At 39.7% G+C, this 27,904-nt stretch overlaps 2 protein-coding genes across 9 annotated transcripts in view; one reads left to right on the top strand and one right to left on the bottom strand.

Annotated features, from left to right (window-relative positions):
* Positions 1–2,066: 2,066 nt before the first annotated feature.
* Positions 2,067–7,680, top strand: LOC6635035 (uncharacterized protein C2orf42 homolog). Of its 2 annotated transcripts, none has more exons than XM_032439437.2 (6): positions 2,067–3,028; positions 3,085–3,702; positions 3,835–3,996; positions 4,055–4,219; positions 4,601–4,707; positions 7,649–7,680. In XM_032439437.2, the coding sequence occupies exons 1-5, from the start codon at positions 2,093–2,095 to the stop codon at positions 4,703–4,705; spliced, it is 1,986 nt and encodes a 661-aa protein (XP_032295328.1). In that variant the 5' UTR covers positions 2,067–2,092; the 3' UTR covers positions 4,706–4,707; positions 7,649–7,680. The 2 variants fall into 2 exon arrangements, with proteins under 2 accessions (XP_032295328.1, XP_002058614.1); XM_002058578.4 differs by lacking the exon at positions 7,649–7,680 and adding an exon at positions 6,725–6,961.
* Ptp99A (Protein tyrosine phosphatase 99A) overlaps positions 4,800–27,904 on the bottom strand; it is a 149,405-nt gene continuing 126,300 nt past the window's right edge. For 3 of the 7 annotated variants that reach the window (XM_032439431.2, XM_070207692.1, XM_032439433.2), the window contains 7 exons: positions 26,376–26,515; positions 10,656–10,945; positions 10,247–10,587; positions 10,024–10,190; positions 9,390–9,945; positions 9,054–9,322; positions 4,800–8,992 (listed from right to left, as the gene is read on the bottom strand). In XM_032439431.2, coding sequence (XP_032295322.1) covers positions 7,921–8,992; positions 9,054–9,322; positions 9,390–9,945; positions 10,024–10,190; positions 10,247–10,587; positions 10,656–10,945; positions 26,376–26,515 — 2,835 coding nt within the window. In that variant the 3' untranslated portion in view covers positions 4,800–7,920. Of the gene's footprint in view, positions 8,993–9,053; positions 9,323–9,389; positions 9,946–10,023; positions 10,191–10,246; positions 10,588–10,655; positions 10,946–14,420; positions 15,096–26,375; positions 26,516–27,904 lie in introns of those variants that run through there. The other 4 variants (XM_032439434.2, XM_032439432.2, XM_032439435.2 and 1 more) reach the window with 4 other exon arrangements.

Raw genomic sequence — 27,904 nt, 5'->3', positions numbered from 1 at the left:
CCGGGGTCGGTGCGAAAATCGAAACTTTTTCGATGATTTTTTTTAATATTTTGGGTAATAGCTCCGCGCGGAGATATGACGTTTCAAAATGACAGAACTCCCCGCGGAGATATGACGTTTCAAAACGACAGAACTTCCCGCGGAGATATGACGTTCCAAAACGACATACTTCCGCGCGGAGATATGACTTTCCAAAACGACAAACTCCACGCGGAGATATGACCTTTATCACGATTTTTTTCAAAATCGGGGTCGGTGCGAAAATCGAAACTTTTTCGAGGAGATATGACGTTCCAAAACGACATAACTCCGCGCGGAGATATGACCTTTATCACGATTTTTTTCAAAATCGGGGTCGGTGCGAAAATCGAAACTTTTTCGAGGAGATATGACGATTCAAAATGACAGAACTCCCCGCGGAGATATGACGTTCATCACGATTTTTTTCAAAGTCGAGGTCGGTGCGAAAATCGAAACTTTTTCGATGATTTTTTTTAATATTTTGGGTAATAGCTCCGCGCGGAGATATGACGTTTCAAAACGACATAACTCCGCGCGGAGATATGACGTTTCAAAACGACATAACTCCGCGCGGAGATATGACGTTTCAAAACGACATAACTCCGCGCGGAGATATGACGTTCCAAAACGACATAACTCCGCGTGGAGATATGACGTTCCAAAACGACATAACTCCGCGCGGAGATATGACGTTCCACAACGACATAGCTCCGCGCGGAGATATGACTTTCATCACGATTTTTTTAAAAATCGAGGTCGGTGCGAAAATCGAAACTTTTTCGAGGAGATATGACGTTCCAAAACGACATAACTCCGCGCGGAGATATGACCTTTATCACGATTTTTTTCAAAATCGGGGTCGGTGCGAAAATCGAAACTTTTTCGAGGAGATATGACGATTCAAAATGACAGAACTCCCCGCGGAGATATGACGTTCATCACGATTTTTTTCAAAGTCGAGGTCGGTGCGAAAATCGAAACTTTTTCGATGATTTTTTTTAATATTTTGGGTAATAGCTCCGCGCGGAGATATGACGTTTCAAAACGACATAACTCCGCGCGGAGATATGACGTTCCAAAACGACATAACTCCGCGCGGAGATATGACCTATATCACGATTTTTTTCAAAATCGGGGTCAGTGCGAAAATCGAAACTTTTTCGAGGAGATATGACGTTCCAAAACGACATAACTCCGCGCGGAGATATGACCTTTATCACGATTTTTTTCAAAATCGGGGTCGGTGCGAAAATCGAAACTTTTTCGAGGAGATATGACGATTCAAAATGACAGAACTCCCCGCGGAGATATGACGTTCATCACGATTTTTTTCAAAGTCGAGGTCGGTGCGAAAATCGAAACTTTTTCGATGATTTTTTTTAATATTTTGGGTAATAGCTCCGCGCGGAGATATGACGTTCCAAAACGACATATTTCCGCGCGGAGATATGACGTTCCAAAACGACATAACTCCGCGTGGAGATATGACGTTCCAAAACGACATAACTCCGCGCGGAGATATGACGTTCCACAACGACATAGCTCCGCGCGGAGATATGACTTTCATCACGATTTTTTTAAAAATCGAGGTCGGTGCGAAAATCGAAACTTTTTCGATGATTTTTTTTTAATATTTCGGGTAATAGCTCCGCGCGGAGATATGACGTTTCAAAACGACAGAACTCCCCGCGGAGATATGACGTTCTAAAACGACATAACTCCGCGTGGAGATATGACGTTCCAAAACAACATAACGCGCATATTGACAATCTTTGCAGTTGCTGGATTGAGGCTCAGGTTGAATTTGACTGTCTAGAAAGTTTGGAGCGGCATGTAGCGAGTAGGTAATTTTATAATTTTATAATAAATACACTTATTCCTTGATGCTGACCGAACTAAGATCTATTATAACTGTATAACTAAGAATTGTTTAATAAACTGCAAAATTATAATGAAACAAATTTGAAATTTTTACTTGGCGCTTAAAAATAACGTCTCGTTCGATAACAAACAGGTAAGTTGTATCGATAGGTTAGCCATGTTTCTCGGGTGATCTGGCAGCACTGCGGTTATGTCTAGCGAAACTAAAAGTGCGGATTTAAAACAAATTCAGCGTCCCACATTACGCGGCTTGAGAAAATGTGCAAGTTGTGGCGCCATAAATGGCAGTCGTGCGCTCCTCTGTCGGAATACCACATGTCCCCAAAACAAGAATGTGCTCGATGGCGTGCAACTCGTTTGCCGGCGTGCTGGCTGTGCCATCTATTCGGTGCGCACCAAAGAACGGGATCCGGAGGCGCAACCGCGCAACTTTGTGTGCATTGAGGATGTGACTCTGTCGCTGCAACCGAACGCAGCTGTGGTGTCCAGCAAGGCCGTGTGCTATGTGGATGCATGCAAGGCCGCCAACGATTGCCGGCACATAAAAGCCTGCCGCGAGGGTCACGATCAGATGCCCAAGGCGCAGGTGTACACGGTGTCGCGCGAGGTGCTCTGGAATCTGAACATCAGTCTGGAACAGAAGCAACAGCTCTGGCAGCTGTACAAGGCGGCCGAAGAGCGGGAACAGCTGCCGGCTGTGCAGCGCCTAAACGCAACCACGTTTGTTGTCAAGTGCGAGTCCTCCAATACATTTCCAGCTGGGCAGCTGCACGTGACGGCCCTTGCCAATGGACTGTCCACCAAGAAGGGCACATATGCGTGTGCCTGTCGCAAGCTAAAGATTATCGTGGAGCCGGACAACTCGCTGGTCATGCAGGACGAAATCTGTGACCATTTGCTGCTCGTGCTGGCCGGCATACTCAGTTCACCGCAGGGCAAAACAATCTATGGCAACTTTACGAAAAGCCTGCAAACGTTCTGGATGCCCGACAAGCTGGAGACGCCACTGGGCGAGGCCACGCACGACGATTTGCGCTTGAGCTTGAGCATCAACTTAAGCGGCGATATTGATCCTGCCGAAGATATATACATATTTGACGATGAATTCTGTGTGGCAGACACGAATGTAAGCTTTTTGCAGTCAGCGAAGATGCATAATTAATATAAATACTTATATTTTAGCTGCTGCCCATGCCGGAGGAGCTGTCGGACATCATTTACGATGTGAACACCACGCCATCTTCGAATAGCAACTGCAGCAGTTTGGTCAACGACGCGCAGCTTTTGTCCAATTTCGATATATACGCTGAGCAGCAGCAGGACCAACATCTGGAGCTGACCGATTGCAATATTGAGCTGATGGATCAGTATCAGCTGACCGACCAAATTGATTTGTGCAGCGACGATATTGAGCTGCCACTGGTCGGCGAACCCTTCAACATCCTGGCGCCTCAGCCTATCTACACAAAGGCGCCGCCAGCGGCCACCAATCAGCTGCATGCCATAGAGCTGCCCACCATTGCGGTGGTCAAGAAGTCCGCCATTAAAGCTTCTGAAATTGTGGAGGAGGTCAAGACGCGCAAGCAACCGCCGCTGCCAGCGAAGCGTGCGCTCATTGTTAATGAGCCGAACTGCAAAACTGCTGCTGAGGCTGTGGGCGTGGTTGTGGAGCCGGCATTGGCCTATCAGGCCTGGCTGGACTATGTGATAGAGCTGCTCAACGTATCCATCGAGCCGGATCCTGCGGCTATGCAGGCAGTTACCACGCGGCAGCTGCTCCAAAGTTTTCATGTTCACAAGGTGAGATTCATTGTGTGTGTGTGAAATTCTCCTAATCCTTGCGATTTGTCCTGTGTGTTGATCACAAATTAGTCAGGACAAATAGTTATATATATATATCGAAAACATGTATCTAATATTAGTATATTTCAGGAAACATTCTCGCATTTTAGCAAAAGCTTCAGTGCGGGCATCAAGCGGCGTCCCCTGCACCAAGTTACAGTCATCGAAGCCGGCAGACACAAAGGTCTTAGCAAGTATGTCTGGCACTTCAGCGCCTCGCACACTGTGAAGCGCATCTTCAGCAGTCGCAATGTATGTCTTATCATATTACTTAATTCAGAAAACTAATTGATGTTTCTGTTAAAAATAGATTAGCTTGCAGCTGGAGCGCTGCTTTGAACGCCATGCAGATGGACAATTTGTGCCCTATGTGCGTCAGACGCCCGCGCAGACAGCTGCACAGGGCAAACAGCGCTTGGTGCATACAAAACTGCGGCTTTTTATGGTTAAAATGCTCTTCGATGTCGAGCAACAGGTGCAAATTTTAACTGTTATTTAAAACTAGTCGCTAACATAGCTGCAGATGGCTAAAATTATGAATGCGCATCGTAAACCTGGCATTCCACAATAAGGAAATTTCATTTCAACTTGTTAGAAATATTATTTGCTCAAATACTTATATTCAAACACAATCTCTAGAAAGGGTTAGACAAAGTTCGGGGCTCAAATCCTCATGCAGTCTGAAGACAAAATCAAAACGTGTTTAAAAGATATCTTTTCAAAGTACCAAAATGTTTGCTTTAAACAAAAATCGAAGGGGTTTTCTTGGCCAAGTGGAATGCCAGGTTGAAACGTTGTAACCTAAGCTAAGCCTATAACAGTACCTTATAATACCCTGTAATTTCTTTGCTAACAGATAAAAAGTGGATTATATATCTCCTGGCTGCCCGACGTGTTCCCGCGCAGCAGCTTTGGCCAAATGGATGTGGAATTTACATTGCAATCGCGCGCTCCGCTTTGAATGTGAGTCCGATTCTAAACAATTTAAATTAGATGTTCTTTATTTGTATTTCCATTCACTTTAGGTTTATAAGATTTCTTTTTGTTTTTTGTTGTTGTTTTTGTTTTTTTTTTTTTTTTTTGCTTGCATCCATATCAACTCTTCATTAGCTTATCCGTTAACTTAGGTGTACATAAACTTATATTTTTTTGCTTGTGTTTTTTTTTGTTTTCTTTCAATTTTCTGGTATATCGAGATTCATTATCTTATCGCGCCACTCTTTGCTTCTTTACTTGTAGAAGCGTTTGCTACTCTTTAAACTTGCTTTACTCCATTTGCTGCACTTCTACGCTTCTCTCTCTTAACTGTTTATCCTCATTTGCTGCTACTCTGTAATTCCCTTTAAAAACTATGGGCTGCTTTCTGGTATCAACCCTTCGCTTTATGCTTAGCTCTAAAATCGTGGGTTATGCTTACTTCGGTTTTCGCTACATTTCAGCTTTTTTACTAAACTGTTTTTTTTTTTTTTGGTTTTTTTTTAATATTTTTGTATACGTTTTTATACGCTTAAGTTTGACATTCATCACATTTATAAATTGCATAACACCGTCAATTAGATAATATATATATTTATATATATATATATTAATTATATGATTTGTGAAGGTAGTTAGTCTTGGAAAGGTTTCCTTGCTCGAGAAGTGTGTGCAGTTTTTTTCTTTTTTTTTTTTTTTGAATATTTTTTATTTATTTTTTTTTTCGGCTGTTTTCTTCACATTGGCTGGGAATATATGGCCAGGCCAGATGCTGTCCAGATTGTTTGGCTGTCATTTACAAATTCATCCATTCATTCATTAAATATTTTCGTTTTTTGTGTTTTAATAATACATACATTATGTATAACTAATAGCTACTTTGTGTTTTCATAGTTAAAATGCTTTAGTTATCGTTTTTTTTTTTTTTGTTTTTCGAAAATAATATGGGCTTTTCGTATATTACAGATGAAGCATTCTAGTTTTGCCGTTTCTTTTTTTTTAAGTTATGAGAATTTACAAGCTTTCTTTATAAGTAGAACGTTTCTTAAACACTTAAGTTAATACAAGTGTCTAGAGTTTTGCATAGCTCTATAACAAAAATAATTTCAAAAATTGGTCGTTAGGTTAAAGGTTTTTTTTTTGTTTACTTTTCATCTAGAAATGCAGCTTTTTGTTTGGGCGAAATAATAGAGTAGAGATTGGATTTCATTTTAATAATGATATCTATTAAAGGTATTTTGCCAAGAACTGAACTTGAAGTTTTGGTATACTCGAAATCGAAAGCAATTTTGATTGAAATCAAGTTTGGATACAATAATGAATAATTAATATAGACAGTAGTAGATCTGCGCTTAAGATAAAGTGTACAAAAAACCAGTCTTTAAAACATTATGTTGTTTATCAGTAAATACATATACATATACAATCGCATTCGCGTTCGCAAATGCATAAATCCTAAATGTGGCTTAAATCCGAAGTGAATGTGGCGTGCGCGAAGCATAATTGTTGGGCGAAACCCGACTGTGTACGCTTTACGGATCATACATACATACATACATATATATATATATTTTTAAAGCGGACTTGCTCCATGCTATATACTATTTATATGTAGTTTTATGCTTGTGTAATCCACTGAGCCCATTTTTAGACTGGAACACACAAGCGTTCGATTATTAAATTAGTTTTGAATCTGTACAAAATGGCATTGGACCATTTGAGGGGAAACACCCTGTGCTCATATTTTAAATCTTATTTCTGGTGCGATTTTTTGTCTTGCTTACATTTAAGAAAAACAATTTTCAATTTTCTCTTTTCTATTTTGTTTATGTTTTCTTTTTACCACACGAATTTCTATTTTAGTAATACTTTGCCTGCGCTACGATTTACACACAATTAGTTCTTAAATACTAAACGCTAAGCAATTTGTTCTTTTTCTTCGCAATGTTTTTTTTTTTATTTACTTATTTTTTTCGTTTCTTTTTTTTTTTTACAATATTTATAGCGTGAAGAGCCGATTAAGAGCTCGCCTTAAGCCAAGTTATTTTTCTCATTCTTTCAAGCGTTTCTACAACTACGAGGCGTACATATATTTACATTTGTGATGTGCCTGTGTGTGTGTGTGTGTGTGTGTGTTCTACATCAATTTTTTTATTTAACTTTATTTAATTTAATTTTGTTTTTTGGGGATTTACAGTGATGCGGTGCATGTTTAGGTGCTTTGAATAAATTTGAGAAAATATTTCTTGTGCCTTTGAAAATACATATATAAATACATATATTATATATATATATATATATATATATGTTATATCTAGACATGACATTATCTATATGTATGCAAAATTTGTCGTAAATATGTTCATTTTCCTCTCTATTAAATTCGCATAATTTTCGCTACGTTTTTTTTTTTTTTTTTGTATTTCTTTTTTTAAGTTTCAACATTTGAAATCGTTGTGAAGAATTTTGAGCAGAAAAAAACAGTTAACAGATTGTATGACGGACATTGAATCAATTTGGCAAACAATATGACAATATTTAACGGTAAACTGACCTTATATAAGAACCTGATTTCAACTCAATATTTCGAGCATGGCACAAATTTTCGATTAACTCGTACATAAAAACTAATTAATTCGATTTAACAAATTGAGGGCAATTTTCGTCTTCTTTAATTTGTGTGTGTTATTTTCTTTCTTGTGTTTTTTTCATTTTGGGAACTATTTTTGCATTTTGTGCGTTTAACTACATTTAAACATTATTATGATATATGTATATATATTTATTAAATATATTTAATCATGTGCCTTGCTGCTAGTTTTTGCTTATTTGTCTAATTTATGTTTCTTGCTTGCGACTACGTTTGAATACAATTTGAATGTAAATTGAACATTAATAATCGATTGATCGGGTATTTAATTATAAACAGGATTTGTTAAGGACTCGAAAAGATATTTAAAACAATATATGGGTAAAAAGAAGAACGTGTACAGCAATAAATAAATGTTAAATAATATGTAAAATAGGTTTAAGGACGCGCTTAATAAAACTAGGCAAATGTTTACAATAATTATATATTTAATTATGTTAAATTTTGTAATAATAATTATATATATATATTTATATGTATATTTAGATTTAGTTGTATTTATATGCTAGCATTTATAAAATGATTTTTTCAATTATTTTGTAACATTAAATCTAAGCTACAATATCTAAGTTTTGAGCATCTGTGACTGCTGCCGGTTGTTGCAGGTTGTTGTTGTTGTTGTTGTTGTTGCACAAAGTTGTTGACATTGTTGTTGTTGTTGTTGTTGTTGTTGCAGGTTGCAGCAATTCATCAACATGCGTGGGCGACAGCAGGCAGTTGGCATTATCCGATTGTTGTTGTTGTTGATGCGTGTTGTATTGTTGTTGCAGTTGCGTTTGTTGTTGCATCAGCGCGAGCATTTGTTGTTGTTGATGCAGTTGTTGTTGTTGTTGGGCCAGTTCATCAGCATTAAGAGCAACAATTGGCGGCACATCAGCAGCATTATTAGTAACAGTGGTAAAATTAGCATTAGTATGGGTTAGATCAGTTGTAGGTGTTGTTGCAGTTGTTGGTGTTGTTGGTGTAGGAATTGTTGTAGTTGTTGTTGATGTTGTTGTTGTTGTTGGATTGGGCATGTCATTGCTGGGTGTGGGTGTGATGGATGATGGAGCAACTGTGGGTGGTAACAATGATGAGATGGGCAATAAGCTAGAATTAGTATGTGTTGTATTTGTATTTGTGTTTGTTGTTGCATTTGTTGCAGTTGCATTTGTTGTTTCAGTTATTGTTGCTGTTGCATGACTATGACTAATGAGATTTGACTGTGTGTGCTGCTGCTGCGTCTGCGATTGTTGTTGTTGCTGTTGTAGCTGTTGTGTTTCGTGTTGCATTTGCAGCTGCAGCAGCTGTTGTTGCTGCTGTGCCAGCAGCAACTGTTGCTGTTGTTGTTGTTGGTGTATGACATTACCATTGCTGCATATTTTGCTATAGAGATCCGGCGTGGCCGTTGTCACATCCTCGAATTCGGTGCGCAGCGCGGTGCGCTTCAATAAACTGAGATTGCCAGGCAAATAGGACAGAATATTATAGATGAGACGTATATCCTCGCTGGAGGTCCACACGCCGGGTCGCTTGTTATGATATAGCTTGGCATACTGATACACATTCGCCGTATTGCAGTATTCCATCTCGATGGCCAGCGAGGAGATGGCACAGAAGGTGCACGCCTGTGCGCCGCCATATCTGATAAAGGATTGCTTGGATTAGTGGATCAACATCTGGCTAAGTATTCGCTTTGTCTCACCTGTCGACAACCACAATGGGTCCGTTGCGATAATCGTTGCAGCGTTCGTGCACATCGACTATGAAATCGTATATGCTGTTCGGATTGGACATCTCCGGCCAGCTGGGGCAGTGCAGCATCTTGACGCTCAGCTCGTAGTCGTCCTGTATGGATTGTATGACGAAATCTCGGCTCACGTAGTCGCTTTTGTTTGTCTTGTTCAGGAATTTGACGCGATAATAATCGCTCTCGATGGGCGTGGCCTCGTCTGGCCAGAACTGCGCAAAGTTCTATTAACGAAAAGAAGAAGCATGTCAGAGATTTTTCTTGAATGGTGCTGTTGCACTTCAAACTCACAATGTCGTCCAGCGAGGAGAGCAGGACAATGGTCTGCGCATTGTGGTCCCAGACCATTTGCCAGAAATCCTTTATCGTGTGCGTCATCGGATGTTGGGTGACAATAAAGTCGCGCAGACGCCGAAAGCCGTGCAGCCAGGATGCATTGATATAGTCGCTGCCATCCTCGCCGGGCTTGGGTGTTAAATGCACACGGCTGCCCTCGATGGGAAAGATGGCGCCGCGATTCTTGATCGAGTTCACCTGCTTCATGGCGGAGGCGATGTGTATGTCCTTTGTCTGGAATTGTATGATATTCTTGTACTGCTGCTCCAAGTAGGGTGTACAATTCTTGAGCTCCTCGATTTGCTCGGCCGGCAGATTGGTCTCGCCGGAGGCGATTGCCTCCACCAGGGCGTCGTGCAGGAATATATATTGCTCCTCGGTCTGGACGAGGAAATTGCGCTGGGCGCGTATGTGACGCAAAAAGCCAAACACATTGACAATGGACTTTTGCTGGATCTGCTTCAGCATGGCGTCCAGAACGATGTAGGTGCCAGTGCGACCGACGCCAGCGCTGAAGGAGAAATAGGAAAAAAAAAAGGATTACAATAAGCCGCTGTCAAGGAGGAGGAGCTTCTCCTCGCTGACTCACCTGCAGTGGACGACTATGGGACCCGCCTCGGCGGGATTGGCAGCCGAGGATTTCTTGATGAAGTTCAGCACGGGCAACGGATGATCCGGTGTGCCATGATCCGGCCAGTTCGTATAGTGATATTGATAGACAAGTTTCTCCAAATTACACTGCTTCTTCTTCTTTAGCTGTGAAAATGAAATGGGAATCAAATAACACCAGCGAAGCTTTGGGTGCTACTCACCTTCAGATGCTTGATTTGGAGCGTGCGCACCGTGTAGGTGGACATGACCTCCTCCTCGACCAGCTTGACCTGTATAACGCCATAGGTCTCCACGCCATCCTTGGGCCAATACATATCACACTTACGCCGGCCGCGCTCCACCAAATTGGTGATCATCACGATAATGGCCACGCGCTGCTCCCAGATCATGCGCCAGAAGCAATCGAAGGTATCCGGCAGCGGGCCCTGGGTGCCAATGAAGGCGTGCGCCTTCTGATAGCCATCAATGAAATTGGCATTGATATAGTCCAGATTCTTTTTCTGACCCGGCGTGGGATGCAAATGTACGCGACTGTGATCGTCTAGAGGAGCAAGAGCAAGATGAGTGTGAAGTAGTCATATTGAATACCCTGTAATTGCGTGTACTTACAGGCTGTTATGTTCAGATAGCGATTCTTGCGCTTGTTCTCCGGATGCTGCGAGTGCTCACAGGCCAGATCGTCGCTGATGCACTCGTTCTGTATGGCCTCGTATTCCCGGCTAAAGCCAATATCCCCGTCCGCATGCAGCGAGGCCACGTGCTTGGCAAACTCATTTACCGGCACCGCGGCGCGTATCTCATCGCCAATCTTCACAGGCACCTCCCAGTCCACCTGCGGGGCATTCGGATGATGCGGCGGATCGTCCAGATAGTAGTAGGCCGCATGGAAGCACTTTCTGCTGAAATAAGTGAAACCACAAAGAGGTCGAATGTTAATTCTTTGCTTTAAATTAAATATTGGATATAAGTAGTACTTTTGTGGAACTGTAAGTTGAGGCTAGGTTAAAGTTTTATTATAATCTAGCCATATCGAAGGAATTATCATAATTGAAGCAGGCATTTCGGAGCCCATAAAACAGATATGTATATATGTATATACTAGATCAGGATTTGGACTTCAGTTGAAAAGCTCAAAAGAAAATTTCTTCAAATTAATTGGTAAAAGGGAAAGATATCTTTGTATATTATGTCAAATATTTGTTACTCCACATATAACAAGGTTAACTCTCTTAGACGGGCAGCGAGCGTTTGCTTATGTTTGTCCACTCAAGAGGTGTGTCCGCCTAATAAAGGGAGTTATAGTTGTGGTCTGACTTAGAATAGTTAAACAGATTTTAACAGATTAAGAGCTTAAGGAAGAATTGATTGTGGCCCGATTTATAATCCCAATAAAAGTTTTAAATGTAAAGGTCTATATTTCTATATTTCTTGTACTTTTATATCAACCGTATTCAGCCCGAAGAATAGCTGCCTTTACTTCTTACAATTCAAGCACTCGCAATGCTAACAAAAATTCTGCGAAAAACAAGCAACTAGCCCCGTTTTTCAAGCTCTCCACTTAAATATAAAGAAATATATATATTTTTTATATATTTTTTTTATTATTGGTCAAGCGCCAAGAAAGGAGCTCGGCAAACAGAGAATTCAAGTATCAGACAGCAGCACAAAAGCGTACTTAGCGAGTATTTGGAATTAGTTGGAAATTGTTGGAAATGGCAGGAAATTATGGGAAAGCAGGTGTCAGGTGAGCTCAGTGGGTGGAAAATGCTGGAGAGGGGGCTTGGAAGGGGGGGGTCTGAGTAGCTGGAGTGGCACTCAATGTGCTCAACGCGCTTTTAACTAAAATCAAAATGCATAAATAATAAGGCTGGCCGAAGAGGGGTGGGAGAGGGTAGGCAGGGTGTGCTGCTGCACCTGAAGGACACGCCCTAAGTCTGTGGGCGGTTGGTCAACATTAACGGTATTTAGCTGCAGCGAAGCATAAACGAATTTTATTTACATATTTCTTTTTATTTTTCTTTTTTTTTTTTTTTTTGAATGGCAACTGAAACTCTCGCTGCAAATCTTGTTGAGTGACAATGCTGCAGCTGCAGGTGAAGTGCAGCTGACGCAGGTTCATTCAACAAAATTTGAATGGCAATTGCAGCTGCTTACAAATTGAGGTTAAGTTTTCTAATTGGCCAAAGCGATTACAAGGAGCAAAAACTTTTGCCTCACTGTAAACCCTATCTACATATATATATATATGTATATAGAAAGCAAGTTTGTTTAACTTTTACAAACTTATGAGCTGCTGGTTTTTTTTTTTTTTTAGAAAATTCCTGTGCTAGGCTTGCCAGTAATTTCAGTGGGAACAGATTGTAGAAAACATTGCTGAAAGAATTATCGCAAAATTGCATTTACTAAACACAAAACGAGCGAACCTTTTTTTCTTTTTTTCAAGGTGTAAATTCTGGATATTCTAAAGCTATTTTGGAATCTCGGGCTTAATACCAAGCTGTTGAGTTTCTTATGGAATTCGCCGCGCCCAACTTAACTATGCCATCAATATATATCAGTTTATGCAACAATCATGGATTTGATTTGGATTTAAAGTATTTCCATAAACAGTTTGTTTGTATCCAAACATAAAATGAACAGTTCAGCAGCTTTGCTCGAATGAGAAGCGTAAATGTTGATGGCCTTAGCAATACGCCAAAGTATCTCTGGGTATCCAATAACTTTATCAGTCGTTGAAGCGCTTATCAACCACATGGAACAACAATAACAAGAGTGTGCTTGTGGAAACTGACCGACTAGAAAATACCCTGAACCCAGCATCGAGATGGCGTGGCAATTGTTCTACAGTTTACTGCAGCCTGGGAACAGTTCGTTGGCAACCTCCTCAGTGAGAATGTAATAGAAAGGCGACAATTGGCACGACGATGCTGCTCAAGAATATTTAACAATTTGTATAATTTGTGTGGTCGAATATGCTTCCTTCTGAGGGTAATAAAAACATTAGGAAAAAGCATTCACAATGAGTTCAGAGTACAGTTATGGCAACAATAACATTTAACAGGCGCATTTTAAGATGCGAAATAACACAGACAACTTTCGAGTTTATTTTGTTTTTCTAGGCGTAACTTTAAGATACACACACACATATGTATACTTGTATATGTGTGCATATATATGTATGTGTGAATTTTGTTATTCAATGCCGCTGTATGTTGATCTTGTTGTTGTTGTTTTTTTATGGTCTGCTATTACGCACCAAATATTTATTATAGTTAAATACATATATTATAAGCGTAGTCACGATGTTCGTAAATCATAAAAACTAGTCATTTACGACCCTTTAAACTAGGTACGCATACGTATATATAATACAAAATTAAATAGCTCGTAAACTTTCTAAGAAAAAAAAAACTGTTACATTTTTAATGTTTCTTTTTTTTACAGTCTATGTTTTTCCCCCTTCTTGTTGTTGATTTTTTGCTTAATAAAAACAAATCAAAAACACATTTGAAAGCTTTGATTTATGTTCAATAATTATAGGGCATACACCTGTTGTTATATAAGTATATATATTTTCTTCTGTTATTTAGTTTAGTTAAAGTGCTTTTTCAGCTGACTTTTTTTTTTTACGATTTTACAGTTAAGTGTTTCAAGGCTGCAAAGCGCTTTTTCACTAAAAACCGGTTTGCACCAGATTTAACGGTGCTTATTTCAATATAATAGCTGAACCTTGAACCGATTCAGTTTCCCTGCAGCTGAACCAGAACTAAAATACATGTATTTAAATTGTTGTAAGAAAACAAATATGAATATGCAAGCATCGGATTATTCATCCCTAAAATGGGCGAGCCCCGCACCAAGCCCTAAACAGAAGTCAGGTTATACTAATTTTGTGATCAAACATGTAACGCATATGGAAAGACATATTTGAGCCCATCTTGCTTTGATCAATAAGTCTTTCAGCTTCACAATTCGCCTCGCCAGCTGCTTAATAGGGTATTAAGTGTGCGGCGTGCCGAAGAAAAGCCTTTGTTTTTGGCCTGCGGTAAGCACAGCTTTTAGTTAGGGTATTGCTGCGTGCGACTTGATTACATTTCTTTTTGCTTGGTTTCTTTTGTCAACATCCGTTTTGTTTATTTATTTCTTATGCTTTTGGCAGCGTTTCAGTTCTACAATTGTTGTTGTTGCGGCTCATTTGCTATGCATTCTTGTTGTTGATTGTTTTTGTCATAAAGTTGATCGGCAGATTCCGTTTTGCGTTGGGTGGGTGGTCGTGACCCCCTCACCCTCCCTCTTCACAACCCTATCATTTTGACAACACTTATGCTCGGCACACGTGAGTGGGACGCCAAATGTGGCGAAAAAAAAACTTACGTAAACCAATTTCCACGTTGCGATTTGCGGCGTACCAGCGGCGTCGCTGCCGACGCCGACGCCGACAGCGGCGTTGTGCTGCTGCGACGCTTTTCCCCGCCAGCTGCTGACATGCTGCTCATAACGATGATCGTTCAAAATGTGGGCAGCAAAGGCGGCGATGAAGGCGGGGCGAGGCGAGGCAGGTAGACAAAGCTTTGTTCTCAGCAAAGTTAAAATTGCATTGCACTTGTTGCGCCGTCTGTTTGACCCCCTTGTTGTTGTTGTTGTTGTTGTTGCTGCTGCTGCACACTTTTATTTACACAGAGAAAATTACGTCATATTGGCAACTGGGTGCGCAGTCGAGGGGCAGCCGCTCTGTCGCCAGGCACTTGCAAAATTATCTAGTACGCAATTGGCGTACACACACGCACGCACACATATAAACAACGCACACACACACACGCACAGCTGTAATGTAAAAGCTAGACAACAAAACAAAAAGGAACAAAACTGACAGCTTATCGTGCCTTTTTTTATGTTCTTTGCTTTGATAAGCACTGTTGTGGTTGTTGTTGTTGCTCTCTCTCTCCCTCTCTATCTCTATTGCTCACGCGCGCCTTTAACTACGGCAGATTTATGCACGCCCTTCGCTCACTTGTTGATCGCACGGTTCGATTATCAAAACGCAACTGAAACCCCAATTGACGGCTGAGCAGCTGTACGCCACATAGCAGCGCTCACACTGTTAATGTTAAACTCAATATGTTATGTGCGCTCTTGATCTCTGTTAGAGCGCGAGCGTGTGAGAGCTTTGGTCAGCTGTCAACACAAACAGCTGCGTGTGATAAGACACGCATGTAAACAGTGTCTCTCTTCGCTGTAAAGCGATATTAGTCTTTTTTTGTTGTTTTCTGTTATTTTTAAGAAAATACCGTGCACAAAATTAAACTATTTGTTGTTTCTGTTAAGCATAAATTAAGCAATTGGCAAAACTAATTGAATATCAGAAAATAGGGTTTTGTAAATGATAGATAAATGTATTAATTGCCTAATTGGGCAGTTTCTGTTATAGTTTGAAAAAAAAATTGGGTACAAAAGTAAACCCTATGTTACTTATGTTAACATTAACATAAATAAAGCAATTAGCAAAACAATTTGAAAATCATCAAATAGAGACTTATAAGCAATAGATAAATGTTTTGTTGAGGGCTTAAGTTTATAATAACTTTTGTTAGTAATAGCTGAAATAAAAGCAGAAGTCAATGCCAAGTTAAAGTTGAAAAACTTTCAGCAGGAGTTCTCTTCTGACTTACAAAAATATATCTAAAAAATAAGAATAATGGGATACCAGCACATTGAGCGAAGCTAACGAAGTGAAATCTTACACGGATATATATTTAGCTTTGGCACAAGGGTTTCACACACAAAGACCTGAGCTTAACTTACCTTACCCCATTATTGACCCCAGCCCCATTTCCGCCCCCTGTCCCACCTAGAATCGTACGTATACACGTGCTTCTAATATTTCTCTGCTCAACAACAAAAGGTTGGGCCAAAAAAAAATGAGTTGCGCATATGAAGCCAAAACAATTTCTTGCCAACATTTGTTGTTTTTATTTTGTCGGGGCCAAAGGCAAAAGTTGGCGGAAAAACTCTTCGCCTGACCCCGCACACACACACGCACACACATGAGGGCAGGGGGCCAAATAAAGCTCGCAAAACAATGTTGCCAAACTGCATAAAATATGAAACTACCAACAGGCAGAGAGAGAGAGATAGAGAGAAAGAGAGAGCTACATATGTACGCGTTTTTGTGGGGCGAAAGTTTTTCCATTTTTGTTGGCATTTTGTTGTCCTTTTTATATTTTATATGTGGCGTCAAAATGTAAATAAAAATTGTTGTTATCGTTGACATATTTTCGTATTGTAACCAACAAATTGTTCCAATAAAAATCTCTTGAGTATTTTTTGCTGTTTCTTATTGTTTTTTTTTCTGTGGCATCAGCAGAAAAGTTGCGCGAACAAAAGTTAGAGTTGGAACTATTGAAGAAAGTATTTCATACAAGCAATTGAGTTGAGCTCTCGAAATAGTTGAGACAAGCAGGCGTGGCATATGAGGGGGCGGCGCAAGAGAGAGTTGTGTCAGGCTAAAGGACTCGGATTCTGACAACAAATAAATACCAAATCGTTTTAATATATCAATAATTTCAATATTATATGCACTATATAAAAATATACGTTTAAATATAATGCTACGCCCATTTTGTATGTTTATATTTTGTTTATTTTTTAAATCCCAGTATTCTCTTAACTTCTTAATACTTAAATATCAGCTAATCATTTTCTGGTCTAGTGTTGCAAGCGATCTGGCAGCACTGAGCATCTCTGTGAGCCAGTTAAGTTGGCTGCGCCCAGATTAAACGACTTCGTGAACCAGTTAAGTTGGCTGCGCTTTGATTTAGCTCTGCGAACAAGTTAAGTAGGCTGCGTCTAGTCTACTGCCGAGCTGCTTAAAAGATTGGGTCAACTTATTCCTGCCAAGGGTAAATTTTTTCTAGTTACAGTTTGAAAGTCTCCGTTTTGAGCTTACAGTCTTAGAGTCACAAACCAACTCGTTTGAAATAAACTACTTTCAACTGGTTTAAGCTCTCATACTATCTAACACTACATTCATATTACATAGTCGAAAACGCAAGCCTCGACTCTTGTTGATCAGTTGTGTAAACTGACATCATTTACCAGCGCATAAATGTAGTTTCTACTCTTCTTGAAATACTTAAAATCGTTCGCTTTCAGTTCAGCCCGGACTATAAGAGCTGCCACTGCCTTTCGAGTGGCCATGGAAGCAAATCCATGCAAATTAGCTAGTCAACTCGTGGCACTAGCATACCGAACCCTTTTATTTTAATGCCTATTTATACTTGGCTTAGATGTTTTATTTGTTCGCATTGAAAGGGAAATTGTGGAAATTTGTTTTGTTTGTTTGTTGAATAAAATATAATTTTTTCCGCTCTAAAACGCGGCTAACTTGAAAAATGGGTTTTGCCTTTGGAAAGTGCCTGGCCCGACGCTACCCTTCTATTTATTGCGTCCTTAACTTTCCACAGTATTTGTAAAAAATAAATATAATGGCATTAATTTGTTAGTAAAGTGAGCGGGGAGTGGGGGCAGGGGCGGAGGGCGCGGTTGCGACAGGGTGTGGGAAATGCGAGCGGTAACTTTTATTTGACATATTCGCGGGAGCATGAAAAATGGCAAAAAAAAAAATAAATGAAAAGAAACAAGAAGTAAAAATATTTCATTGAAGTTAAAAATGCTTCGCATTTTCTTTACGGCGTTTAGCAGGCGGGGGCGGACTGGTGGACGTGGGTGTGAGTGTGTGGGCGGGCTGTGGGCGGGCAATTCCGTTGCCGGGGCAATTTTTTTTTTAAATTGGGTAACACTGGCAACGGGTTAACCACTCGCACATTTAATAAAGACTTTAAGTAACTTAAAACTGTTTGCTTGTCTTTGCGCTGCCTTCCGTTTCGTCTCGCCTCGTCTCGTTTCGTTCCGTTTCATGCCATTCCGTTCCGTATGACGTACCCGCCGGGCTTATGTTTTCGTGATTTGAATTTTAATTAACATTTCTAATGAATATGCGGGCGTTGGCAGTCCAAGCTTGGAGTGGGCCCAGCCCGTATACCGAATTCTGGTTATTTTCTTCTTGCCTGTTTGCTTTCGCATTCGCTGGACTTCAGTTTCAAAGGATGCGCCAGTTTGCCGCGGGACGAGCGCGTTTTATGCTTGTTTGCACTGCCCTATAAAGGTGGAATTCCTATTTCTATTTTTTTATACCCTGAATCCAGTAAACATGGGTATGAGTGTATATTGTATTTGTGCAAAATCCAAATGTATGTAACAGGCAGAAGGAAGCATCTCCGACCCCATAAAGTATATATATTCTTGATCAGAATCAATAGCCGAGTCGATCTAGCCATGTCCGTCTGTCTGTCTGACTTTTTCAGTATACACAAATATTCTATGATACAATAAGATATACTGTAGAAAAAACCAAAGTTATATGCATCTGCGCAACTGAAAATCGAGGTTGGTGCGAAAATTGAAACTTTTTCGATGATTTTTTCTTTTATATCTCGGGTAATAGCTCCGCGCGGAGATATAACGTTCCAAAACGACATAACTCCGCGCGGAGATATGACGTTTCAAAGCGACATAACTCCGCGCGGAGATATGACGTTTCAAAACGACATAACTCCCCGCGGAGATATGACCTTCATCACGATTTTATTCAAAATCGAGGTCGGTGCGAAAATCGAAACTTTTTCCTGGAGATATGACGTTTCAAAACGACATAACTCCGCGCGGAGATATGACGTTTCAAAACGACATAACTCCAGGAAAAAGTTTCGATTTTCGCACCGACCTCGATTTTGAATAAAATCGTGATGAAGGTCATATCTCCGCGGGGAGTTATGTCGTTTTGAAACGTCATATCTCCGCGCGGAGTTATGTCGTTTTGGAACGTCATATCTCCGCGCGGAGCTATTACCCGAGATATAAAAGAAAAAATCATCGACAAAGTTTCAATTTTCGCACCAACCTCGATTTTCAATTGCGCAGTTGCATATAACTTTGGTTTTTTCTACAGTATATCTTATTGTATCATAGAATATTTGTGTATACTGAAAAAGTCAGACAGACAGACGGACATGGCTAGATCGACTCGGCTATTGATTCTGATCAAGAATATATATACTTTATGGGGTCGGAGATGCTTCCTTCTGCCTGTTACATACATTTGGATTTTGCACAAATACAATATACACTCATACCCATGTTTACTGGATTCAGGGTATAAAAAAATAGAAATAGGAATTCCACCTTTATAGGGCAGTGCAAACAAGCATAAAACGCGCTCGTCCCGCGGCAAACTGGCGCATCCTTTGAAACTGAAGTCCAGCGAATGCGAAAGCAAACAGGCAAGAAGAAAATAACCAGAATTCGGTATACGGGCTGGGCCCACTCCAAGCTTGGACTGCCAACGCCCGCATATTCATTAGAAATGTTAATTAAAATTCAAATCACGAAAACATAAGCCCGGCGGGTACGTCATACGGAACGGAATGGCATGAAACGGAACGAAACGAGACGAGGCGAGACGAAACGGAAGGCAGCGCAAAGACAAGCAAACAGTTTTAAGTTACTTAAAGTCTTTATTAAATGTGCGAGTGGTTAACCCGTTGCCAGTGTTACCCAATTTAAAAAAAAAATTGCCCCGGCAACGGAATTGCCCGCCCACAGCCCGCCCACAGCCCGCCCACACACTCACACCCACGTCCACCAGTCCGCCCCCGCCTGCTAAACGCCATAAAGAAAATGCGAAGCATTTTTAACTTCAATGAAATATTTTTACTTCTTGTTTCTTTTCATTTATTTTTTTTTGCCATTTTTCATGCTCCCGCGAATATGTCAAATAAAAGTTACCGCTCGCATTTCCCACACCCTGTCGCAACCGCGCCCTCCGCCCCTGCCCCCACTCCCCGCTCACTTTACTAACAAATTAATGCCATTTTATTTATTTTTTACAAATACTGTGGAAAGTTAAGGACGCAATAAATAGAAGGGTAGCGTCGGGCCAGGCACTTTCCAAAGGCAAAACCCATTTTTCAAGTTAGCCGCGTTTTAGAGCGGAAAAAATTATATTTTATTCAACAAACAAACAAAACAAATTTCCACAATTTCCCTTTCAATGCGAACAAATAAAAGATCCAAGCCAAGTATAAATAGGCATTAAAATAAAAGGGTTCGGTATGCTAGTGCCACGAGTTGACTAGCTAATTTGCATGGATTGGCTTCCATGGCCACTCGAAAGGCAGTGGCAGCTCTTATAGTCCGGGCTGAACTGAAAGCGAACGATTTTAAGTATTTCAAGAAGAGTAGAAACTACATTTATGCGCTGGTAAATGATGTCAGTTTACACAACTGATCAACAAGAGTCGAGGCTTGCGTTTTCGACTATGTAATATGAATGTAGTGTTAGATAGTATGAGAGCTTAAACCAGTTGAAAGTAGTTTATTTCAAACGAGTTGGTTTGTGACTCTAAGACTGTAAGCTCAAAACGGAGACTTTCAAACTGTAACTAGAAAAAATTTACCCTTGGCAGGAATAAGTTGACCCAATCTTTTAAGCAGCTCGGCAGTAGACTAGACGCAGCCTACTTAACTTGTTCGCAGAGCTAAATCAAAGCGCAGCCAACTTAACTGGTTCACGAAGTCGTTTAATCTGGGCGCAGCCAACTTAACTGGCTCACAGAGATGCTCAGTGCTGCCAGATCGCTTGCAACACTAGACCAGAAAATGATTAGCTGATATTTAAGTATTAAGAAGTTAAGAGAATACTGGGATTTAAAAAATAAACAAAATATAAACATACAAAATGGGCGTAGCATTATATTTAAACGTATATTTTTATATAGTGCATATAATATTGAAATTATTGATATATCTCCGCGCGGAGTTATGTCGTTTTGAAACGTCATAACTCCGCGCGGAGATATGACCTTCATCACGATTTTTTTCAAAATAGAGGTCGGTGCGAAAATCGAAACTTTTTCGAGGAGATATGACGTTCCAAAACGACATAACTCCCCGCGGAGATATGACCTTCATCACGATTTTATTCAAAATCGAGGTCGGTGCGAAAATTGAAACTTTTTCGATGATTTTTTCTTTTATATCTCGGGTAATAGCTCCGCGCGGAGATATGACGTTCCAAAACGACATAACTCCGCGCGGAGATATGACGTTTCAAAACGACATAACTCCCCGCGGAGATATGACCTTCATCACGATTCACGATATTCAAAATCGAGGTCGGTGTGAAAATCTAAACTCTATCGATGTTTTTTTTTTAAATCTCGGGTAAATAATGTCTGATTTTAAAATGTTATATCTTTTCGAATGCGTACGGATCCCTACCATCAATTGGCATTCAAACAAATTAATCATTGATGGGTTAAAAAATGTTGTTGACAAAAAACCGATTCGTTCGTAAATTTAACCTTTTGATGATTTTTTGGAATATTTCCGTCAAATAATGTCCGATTTTGCAATTTCATACCATTTTTGACTCGTAAGGATCAGTTCTAACGATTGGCATCAAAAAAAGGAAATCCAAAATTTTGACCCAAATCGACAAAATGGCAAGGGTTTACATCACGCTTTTTTTCAAAATAGAGGTCGGTGCGAAAATCGAAACTTTTTCCTGGAGATATGACGTTTCAAAACGACATAACTCCGCGCGGAGATATGACGTTTCAAAACGACAGAACTCCCCGCGGAGATATGACCTTCATCACGTTTTTTTTCAAAATCGAGGTCGGTGCGAAAATCGAAACTTTTTCGATGATTTTTTTTTTTAATATCTCGGGTAAATAATGTCTGATTTTGATATGTTATACCTTTTCGAAAGCGTACGGATCCCTACCATCAATTGGCATTCAAACAAATTAATCATTGATGGGTTAAAAAATGTTGTTGACAAAAAACCGATTCGTTCGTAAATTTAACCTTTTGATGATTTTTTGGAATATTTCCGTCAAATAATGTCCGATTTTGCAATTTCATACCATTTTTGACTCGTAAGGATCAGTTCTAACGATTGGCATCAAAATAAAGAAAATCCAAAATTTTGACCCAAATCGACAAAATGGCAAGGGGTTACATCACGCTTTTTTTCAAAATAGAGGTCGGTGCGAAAATCGAAACTTTTTCCTGGAGATATGACGTTCCAAAACGACATAACTCCGCGCGGAGATATGACCTTCATCACGATTTTTTTCAAAATCGAGGTCGGTGCGAAAATCGAAACTTTTTCGATGATTTTTTTTAATATCTCGGGTAAATAATGTCTGATTTTAAAATTTTATACCTTTTCGAATGCGTACGGATCCCTACCATCAATTGGCATTTAAACAAATTAATCATCGATGGGTTGAAAAATATTGTTGACAAAAAACCGATTCGTTCGTAAATTTAACCTTTTTCCTGATTTTTTGGAATATTTCCGTCAAATAATGTCCGATTTTGCAATTTCATACCATTTTTGACTCGTAAGGATCAGTTCTAACGATTGGCATCAAAAAAAGGAAATCCAAAATTTTGACCCAAATCGACAAAATGGCAAGGGTTTACATCACGCTTTTTTTCAAAATAGAGGTCGGTGCGAAAATCGAAACTTTTTCCTGGAGATATGACGTTTCAAAACGACATAACTCCCCGCGGAGATATGACCTTCATCACGCTTTTTTTCAAAATGGAGGTCGGTGCGAAAATCGAAACTTTTTCCTGAAGATATGACGTTCCAAAACGACATAACTCCGCGCGGAGATATGACCTTCATCACGATTTTTTTCAAAATCGAGGTCGGTGCGAAAATCGAAACTTTTTCGATGATTTTTTTTAATATCTCGGGTAAATAATGACTGATTTTAAAATGTTATACCTTTTCGAATGCGTACGGATCCCTACCATCAATTGGCATTCAAACAAATTAATCATTGATGGGTTAAAAAATGTTGTTGACAAAAAACCGATTCGTTCGTAAATTTAACCTTTTGATGATTTTTTGGAATATTTCCGTCAAATAATGTCCGATTTTGCAATTTCATACCATTTTTGACTCGTAAGGATCAGTTCTAACGATTGGCATCAAAATAAAGAAAATCCAAAATTTTGACCCAAATCGACAAAATGGCAAGGGGTTACATCACGCTTTTTTTCAAAATAGAGGTCGGTGCGAAAATCGAAACTTTTTCCTGGAGATATGACGTTCCAAAACGACATAACTCCGCGCGGAGATATGACCTTCATCACGATTTTTTTCAAAATCGAGGTCGGTGCGAAAATCGAAACTTTTTCGATGATTTTTTTTAATATCTCGGGTAAATAATGTCTGATTTTAAAATTTTATACCTTTTCGAATGCGTACGGATCCCTACCATCAATTGGCATTTAAACAAATTAATCATCGATGGGTTGAAAAATATTGTTGACAAAAAACCGATTCGTTCGTAAATTTAACCTTTTTCCTGATTTTTTGGAATATTTCCGTCAAATAATGTCCGATTTTGCAATTTCATACCATTTTTGACTCGTAAGGATCAGTTCTAACGATTGGCATCAAAAAAAGGAAATCCAAAATTTTGACCCAAATCGACAAAATGGCAAGGGTTTACATCACGCTTTTTTTCAAAATAGAGGTCGGTGCGAAAATCGAAACTTTTTCCTGGAGATATGACGTTTCAAAACGACATAACTCCCCGCGGAGATATGACCTTCATCACGCTTTTTTTCAAAATGGAGGTCGGTGCGAAAATCGAAACTTTTTCCTGAAGATATGACGTTCCAAAACGACATAACTCCGCGCGGAGATATGACCTTCATCACGATTTTTTTCAAAATCGAGGTCGGTGCGAAAATCGAAACTTTTTCGATGATTTTTTTTAATATCTCGGGTAAATAATGACTGATTTTAAAATGTTATACCTTTTCGAATGCGTACGGATCCCTACCATCAATTGGCATTCAAACAAATTAATCATTGATGGGTTAAAAAATGTTGTTGACAAAAAACCGATTCGTTCGTAAATTTAACCTTTTGATGATTTTTTGGAATATTTCCGTCAAATAATGTCCGATTTTGCAATTTCATACCATTTTTGACTCGTAAGGATCAGTTCTAACGATTGGCATCAAAAAAAGAAAATCAAAAAATTTGACCCAAATCGACAAAATGGCAAGGGGTTACATCACTCTATCTCGGGTAATAGCTCCGCGCGGAGATATGACGCTCCAAAACGACAGAACTCCCCGCGGAGATATGACCTTCATCACGATTTTTTTCAAAATAGAGGTCGGTGCGAACCCATTAAAAATGGGTATAAGGGTATATTGTATTTGTGCAAAATCCAAATGTATGTAACAGGCAGAAGGAAGCATCTCCGACCCCAAAAAGTATATATATTCTTGATCAGAATCAATAGCCGAGTCGATCTAGCCATGTCCGTCTGTCTGTCCGTCCGTCCGTATGTATGAACGCAAGGATCTCAGAACCTGTAAGAGCTAGAGACTTGAAATTTTAGATGTAGGTGCTCCTAGTGCTTCCGATAATCGATAACTTACTCCGTTTCTAAGCAATCGATAAAAATCGATATCGATATACTGTTTTTTGGGCAATTTTGGTAAATAATAAGAGCTAGAGTCCCCAAACTTGACACATAGCTTCTAAAATAGAATGTATATACGCATTTGATGTTGGAAGAAGAGGGTTCAGGGTATCCCCTAGTCGGGAGCTCCCGACTAGAACCTCTTACTTGTTTTTTTTTGGTTCTCGTGTGCTCTTCTTATGTTCTTAGAGTAAAAATGTACTTTTAATATTTCAGACTAGTTATGCAAGTGATCTGGCAGCATTGAATATTAAGTTAAAGAGATTTGGGAGCCAGTTAAGTTGGCTGCGATTAAGCTAACTGCTCTGCGAGCAAGTTAAGTTGGCTGCGCCTGAGCTAAAAGGCTCTCGGAACAAGTTAAGTTGTCTGAGCCTGAGCTAATTTCATAAAATAAGTTGAAAATATTATAAAATTCGCAAGACATTTATTAATTATGTCATATTTAAATAATTTGGCGTAGTTATCAATATTATTCATGAAAAATATTTGAAATCAAACATATATTTTAATTGAAATGATTGCAGTTGAATCATATAACTGGGTTAAGCTTTGAGAACAAAGTTGAAATACAATTGAAAATTCTATGCTCGATTTTTGGTTATGCTTCAATGCTCGAGATGTTTTTTGAGTTGTTTTCTTCTCTTATTTACTTTGTGCGTAGTTTTTCATAAATCCAAACAGAGCGCGAAACACATGTTGCATTGCTTAGCAACGAGCTCTGTTCATGCCCCAGCTACGGGATTTTTAATCCCGCAAATGCTCGAAACTCTTTCTGCCTCGCTGCAGAGACAGTTCGACGTCCCGTTGCGTCTGCTGCCACATTATAATAGATATATCTGCCCGATATATATATGTATATATATCTATGTTGTTGATTTTGGGGAAATTAAATACGAAATAAAAACATTTTCATCTTTGCACGCACCAAAATAGCTGCCTGCTGTGTGTGGATGCAACATTGCCTCCCGGTCGACACTTTGATTTGTGGCCTCGACTATTTTTAAGCCTCGCCGCGGGGGTGGGGCGGGGACGGGGTTGGGCGGGTGCTTCTGCGTGGAGTGCGGCGCGTGTTAAGAAAATAGACAACACTCCGGAACGGAGATCTGGGCGTGTGTTCTATTATACACTCTTCATAAAGTGAAGAAGGGCATATAGGCTTTGAAATTGCTATCACAGCCAAGCATATTCCTATAAATTGTTAAATGTCACAGTTTGAGAGTCAATGCATTGGGCTTACAGTTTGAGAGTCAATAAAACAAAATATTATTCCTCGGCTCGGTTTCACGAATCAATCAGCCTTACCTCAAGGTTCAGCTTGTGCATATCTTTGAACCCAGGTTCTAGGTCCAAAATTCAAGTACATATTTTTTTAAATTTTCTATGGTATTAGTAGTTTTACAGTTATAAATTTGATATATGTGATTTACGATAGAAAGTTTTGTTTTTATATTAAAATAATAATTTTTTGAATTATTAAAAATAAATAAAATATATTTGATTCTCTTTAAATACTTGGTTTGGTTCAATTTTAAGTAGGGCGTTTTGATGGAAAGCCCAAGTCTAAAACGGAGCATTGCGCAGTCGAGCATACCCAACTGCCGTGCACTGGCTTTCTACGTGAATTTATGGGCCAGCACGCGTCGCGCTCTGCAGCTGCACTTGTTATTGCTTGGCATTACGTGGTGCGAGCTGTGAGGCTTGGGGCTGGGATTGGGCTTGTGTGTTAACAAGGAGCGCCACTTACCTCCATAGGAAGAACGCCATGACAATCAGAATGATGCCAAAGCAGCTGAATATGATGCCCACCAATACGGCCAGGTTGTAATCGTTGTGCGATTGCCGCAGCAGCGGCTGCAGCTTCTCGCAATTCGGCTGCAATTGTATCTGAAAGGAAAAAGGTAAGTTGCGGATTAGTTTTCGAACTTATGTTTGTCTTCGCAGCAGGCTGGGATTAATGTCTTTGGCCTGCAGCTGACACGTCCCAAAGCCAGGCAAATATGTGCTTAGCTACGGCGCCTGGGCGTATGCTAAGCTTTTGTGTTGATTTTAACATAATGCTGCATACCTTTACCCTATTAAGCTGCTCAAGATAGGGCAAGGCAGTGACCGACTAGAAGATATCCTAGATATCCTCACGCTACGAACACTCGAATTTAGTTCTAGACTTACAAAAATACACACACACAGAGACACGCATGCCGCGCTTCTTCTTCCATTAGCCGTGCTCTATAAGAAATGCAGTCTATAGCATAACTTGGGTTTTTCTAAACCGATCTTTTTAAAATTTTCAGAACTCAAGTATGGCATAGAAATATGTTTATATACCAAAGCGCAAGGATCTACCTTTAAGAATGGCCACTTAACCCAATTTTACGAAGAAACGTATCAAGTGAAATATTGATAAGAATCAATATCGGCAAAAAGATAAAGATTGGATATTAATAATATAATATGGGCTAGCTTATATTTCAAGTCTCTAGACTCTGACTCTCTAGTACTATGACATTTTTATACATTTTTCTCAGGGCGTTCGATTTGAATTTTATTTTGCTCAGATATTCTGCCATTTTTTCTCAATCCCTTTTTTTTCTTTTTTTGGACCATTTAGCAACTTGTTAAAAATTAAAATAAATAGTTCTTTGGTTTGCATTTGCCGTTTGTTGTTGCATAAATAATATTTATTTAAAAAACATTTGTGTGGCTTGTGCGCTTAAGCGGAAGTGTAACTGGAATGTGAATGTGAAAATGGTAATGGAAATGGTAAAGGAAAAAGGGAGCCAGCGGAAGCGTAGCATATAAATATGGCCAAAAGGTGCAGCCACTTGAAATGCAGTCAGCAATGAATTATATGGAAATGTGTGCAGAGGAGGAAAACCAAAGGAAAAATGGAAAGGAGCAGAAAAATAATATGCAAACAAACAAAAAAGAAACTCATACGGAGACTGCACAAGTTATGAGGGCGTGACAATGTTACGCCCACCGCCGCAACGAGGTCAACTAAATTGGCATATTTTGTCACGGCTGCAAAACATGTTTAATGCATGCAGCAAAGTGTGTGTGTGTGTGCGTGTGTGTGTGTGATGTGTTATATGTCATTAAGGATGTTGTTATGACAAGATATTGTGACAGAGTTGAAAAGTCAATAAACTGGCGAGCGTAAACAATGGGCAAAGCGATGGGCGTGGCTTGATTATGCTTGACAAATTGCCATTAAATATGCATAAACGCTTATTACGCATACGCCACCCATGCCAGCTGCATGACAGGCCAGAA

The sequence above is a fragment of the Drosophila virilis genome, chromosome 2 (genome assembly GCF_030788295.1).
Source record: "Drosophila virilis strain 15010-1051.87 chromosome 2, Dvir_AGI_RSII-ME, whole genome shotgun sequence".
Classification (NCBI taxonomy): domain Eukaryota; kingdom Metazoa; phylum Arthropoda; class Insecta; order Diptera; family Drosophilidae; genus Drosophila; species Drosophila virilis.
Note: the sequence above shows the minus strand (reverse complement) of the source record. Positions and strands in the feature narration are given on the sequence as shown.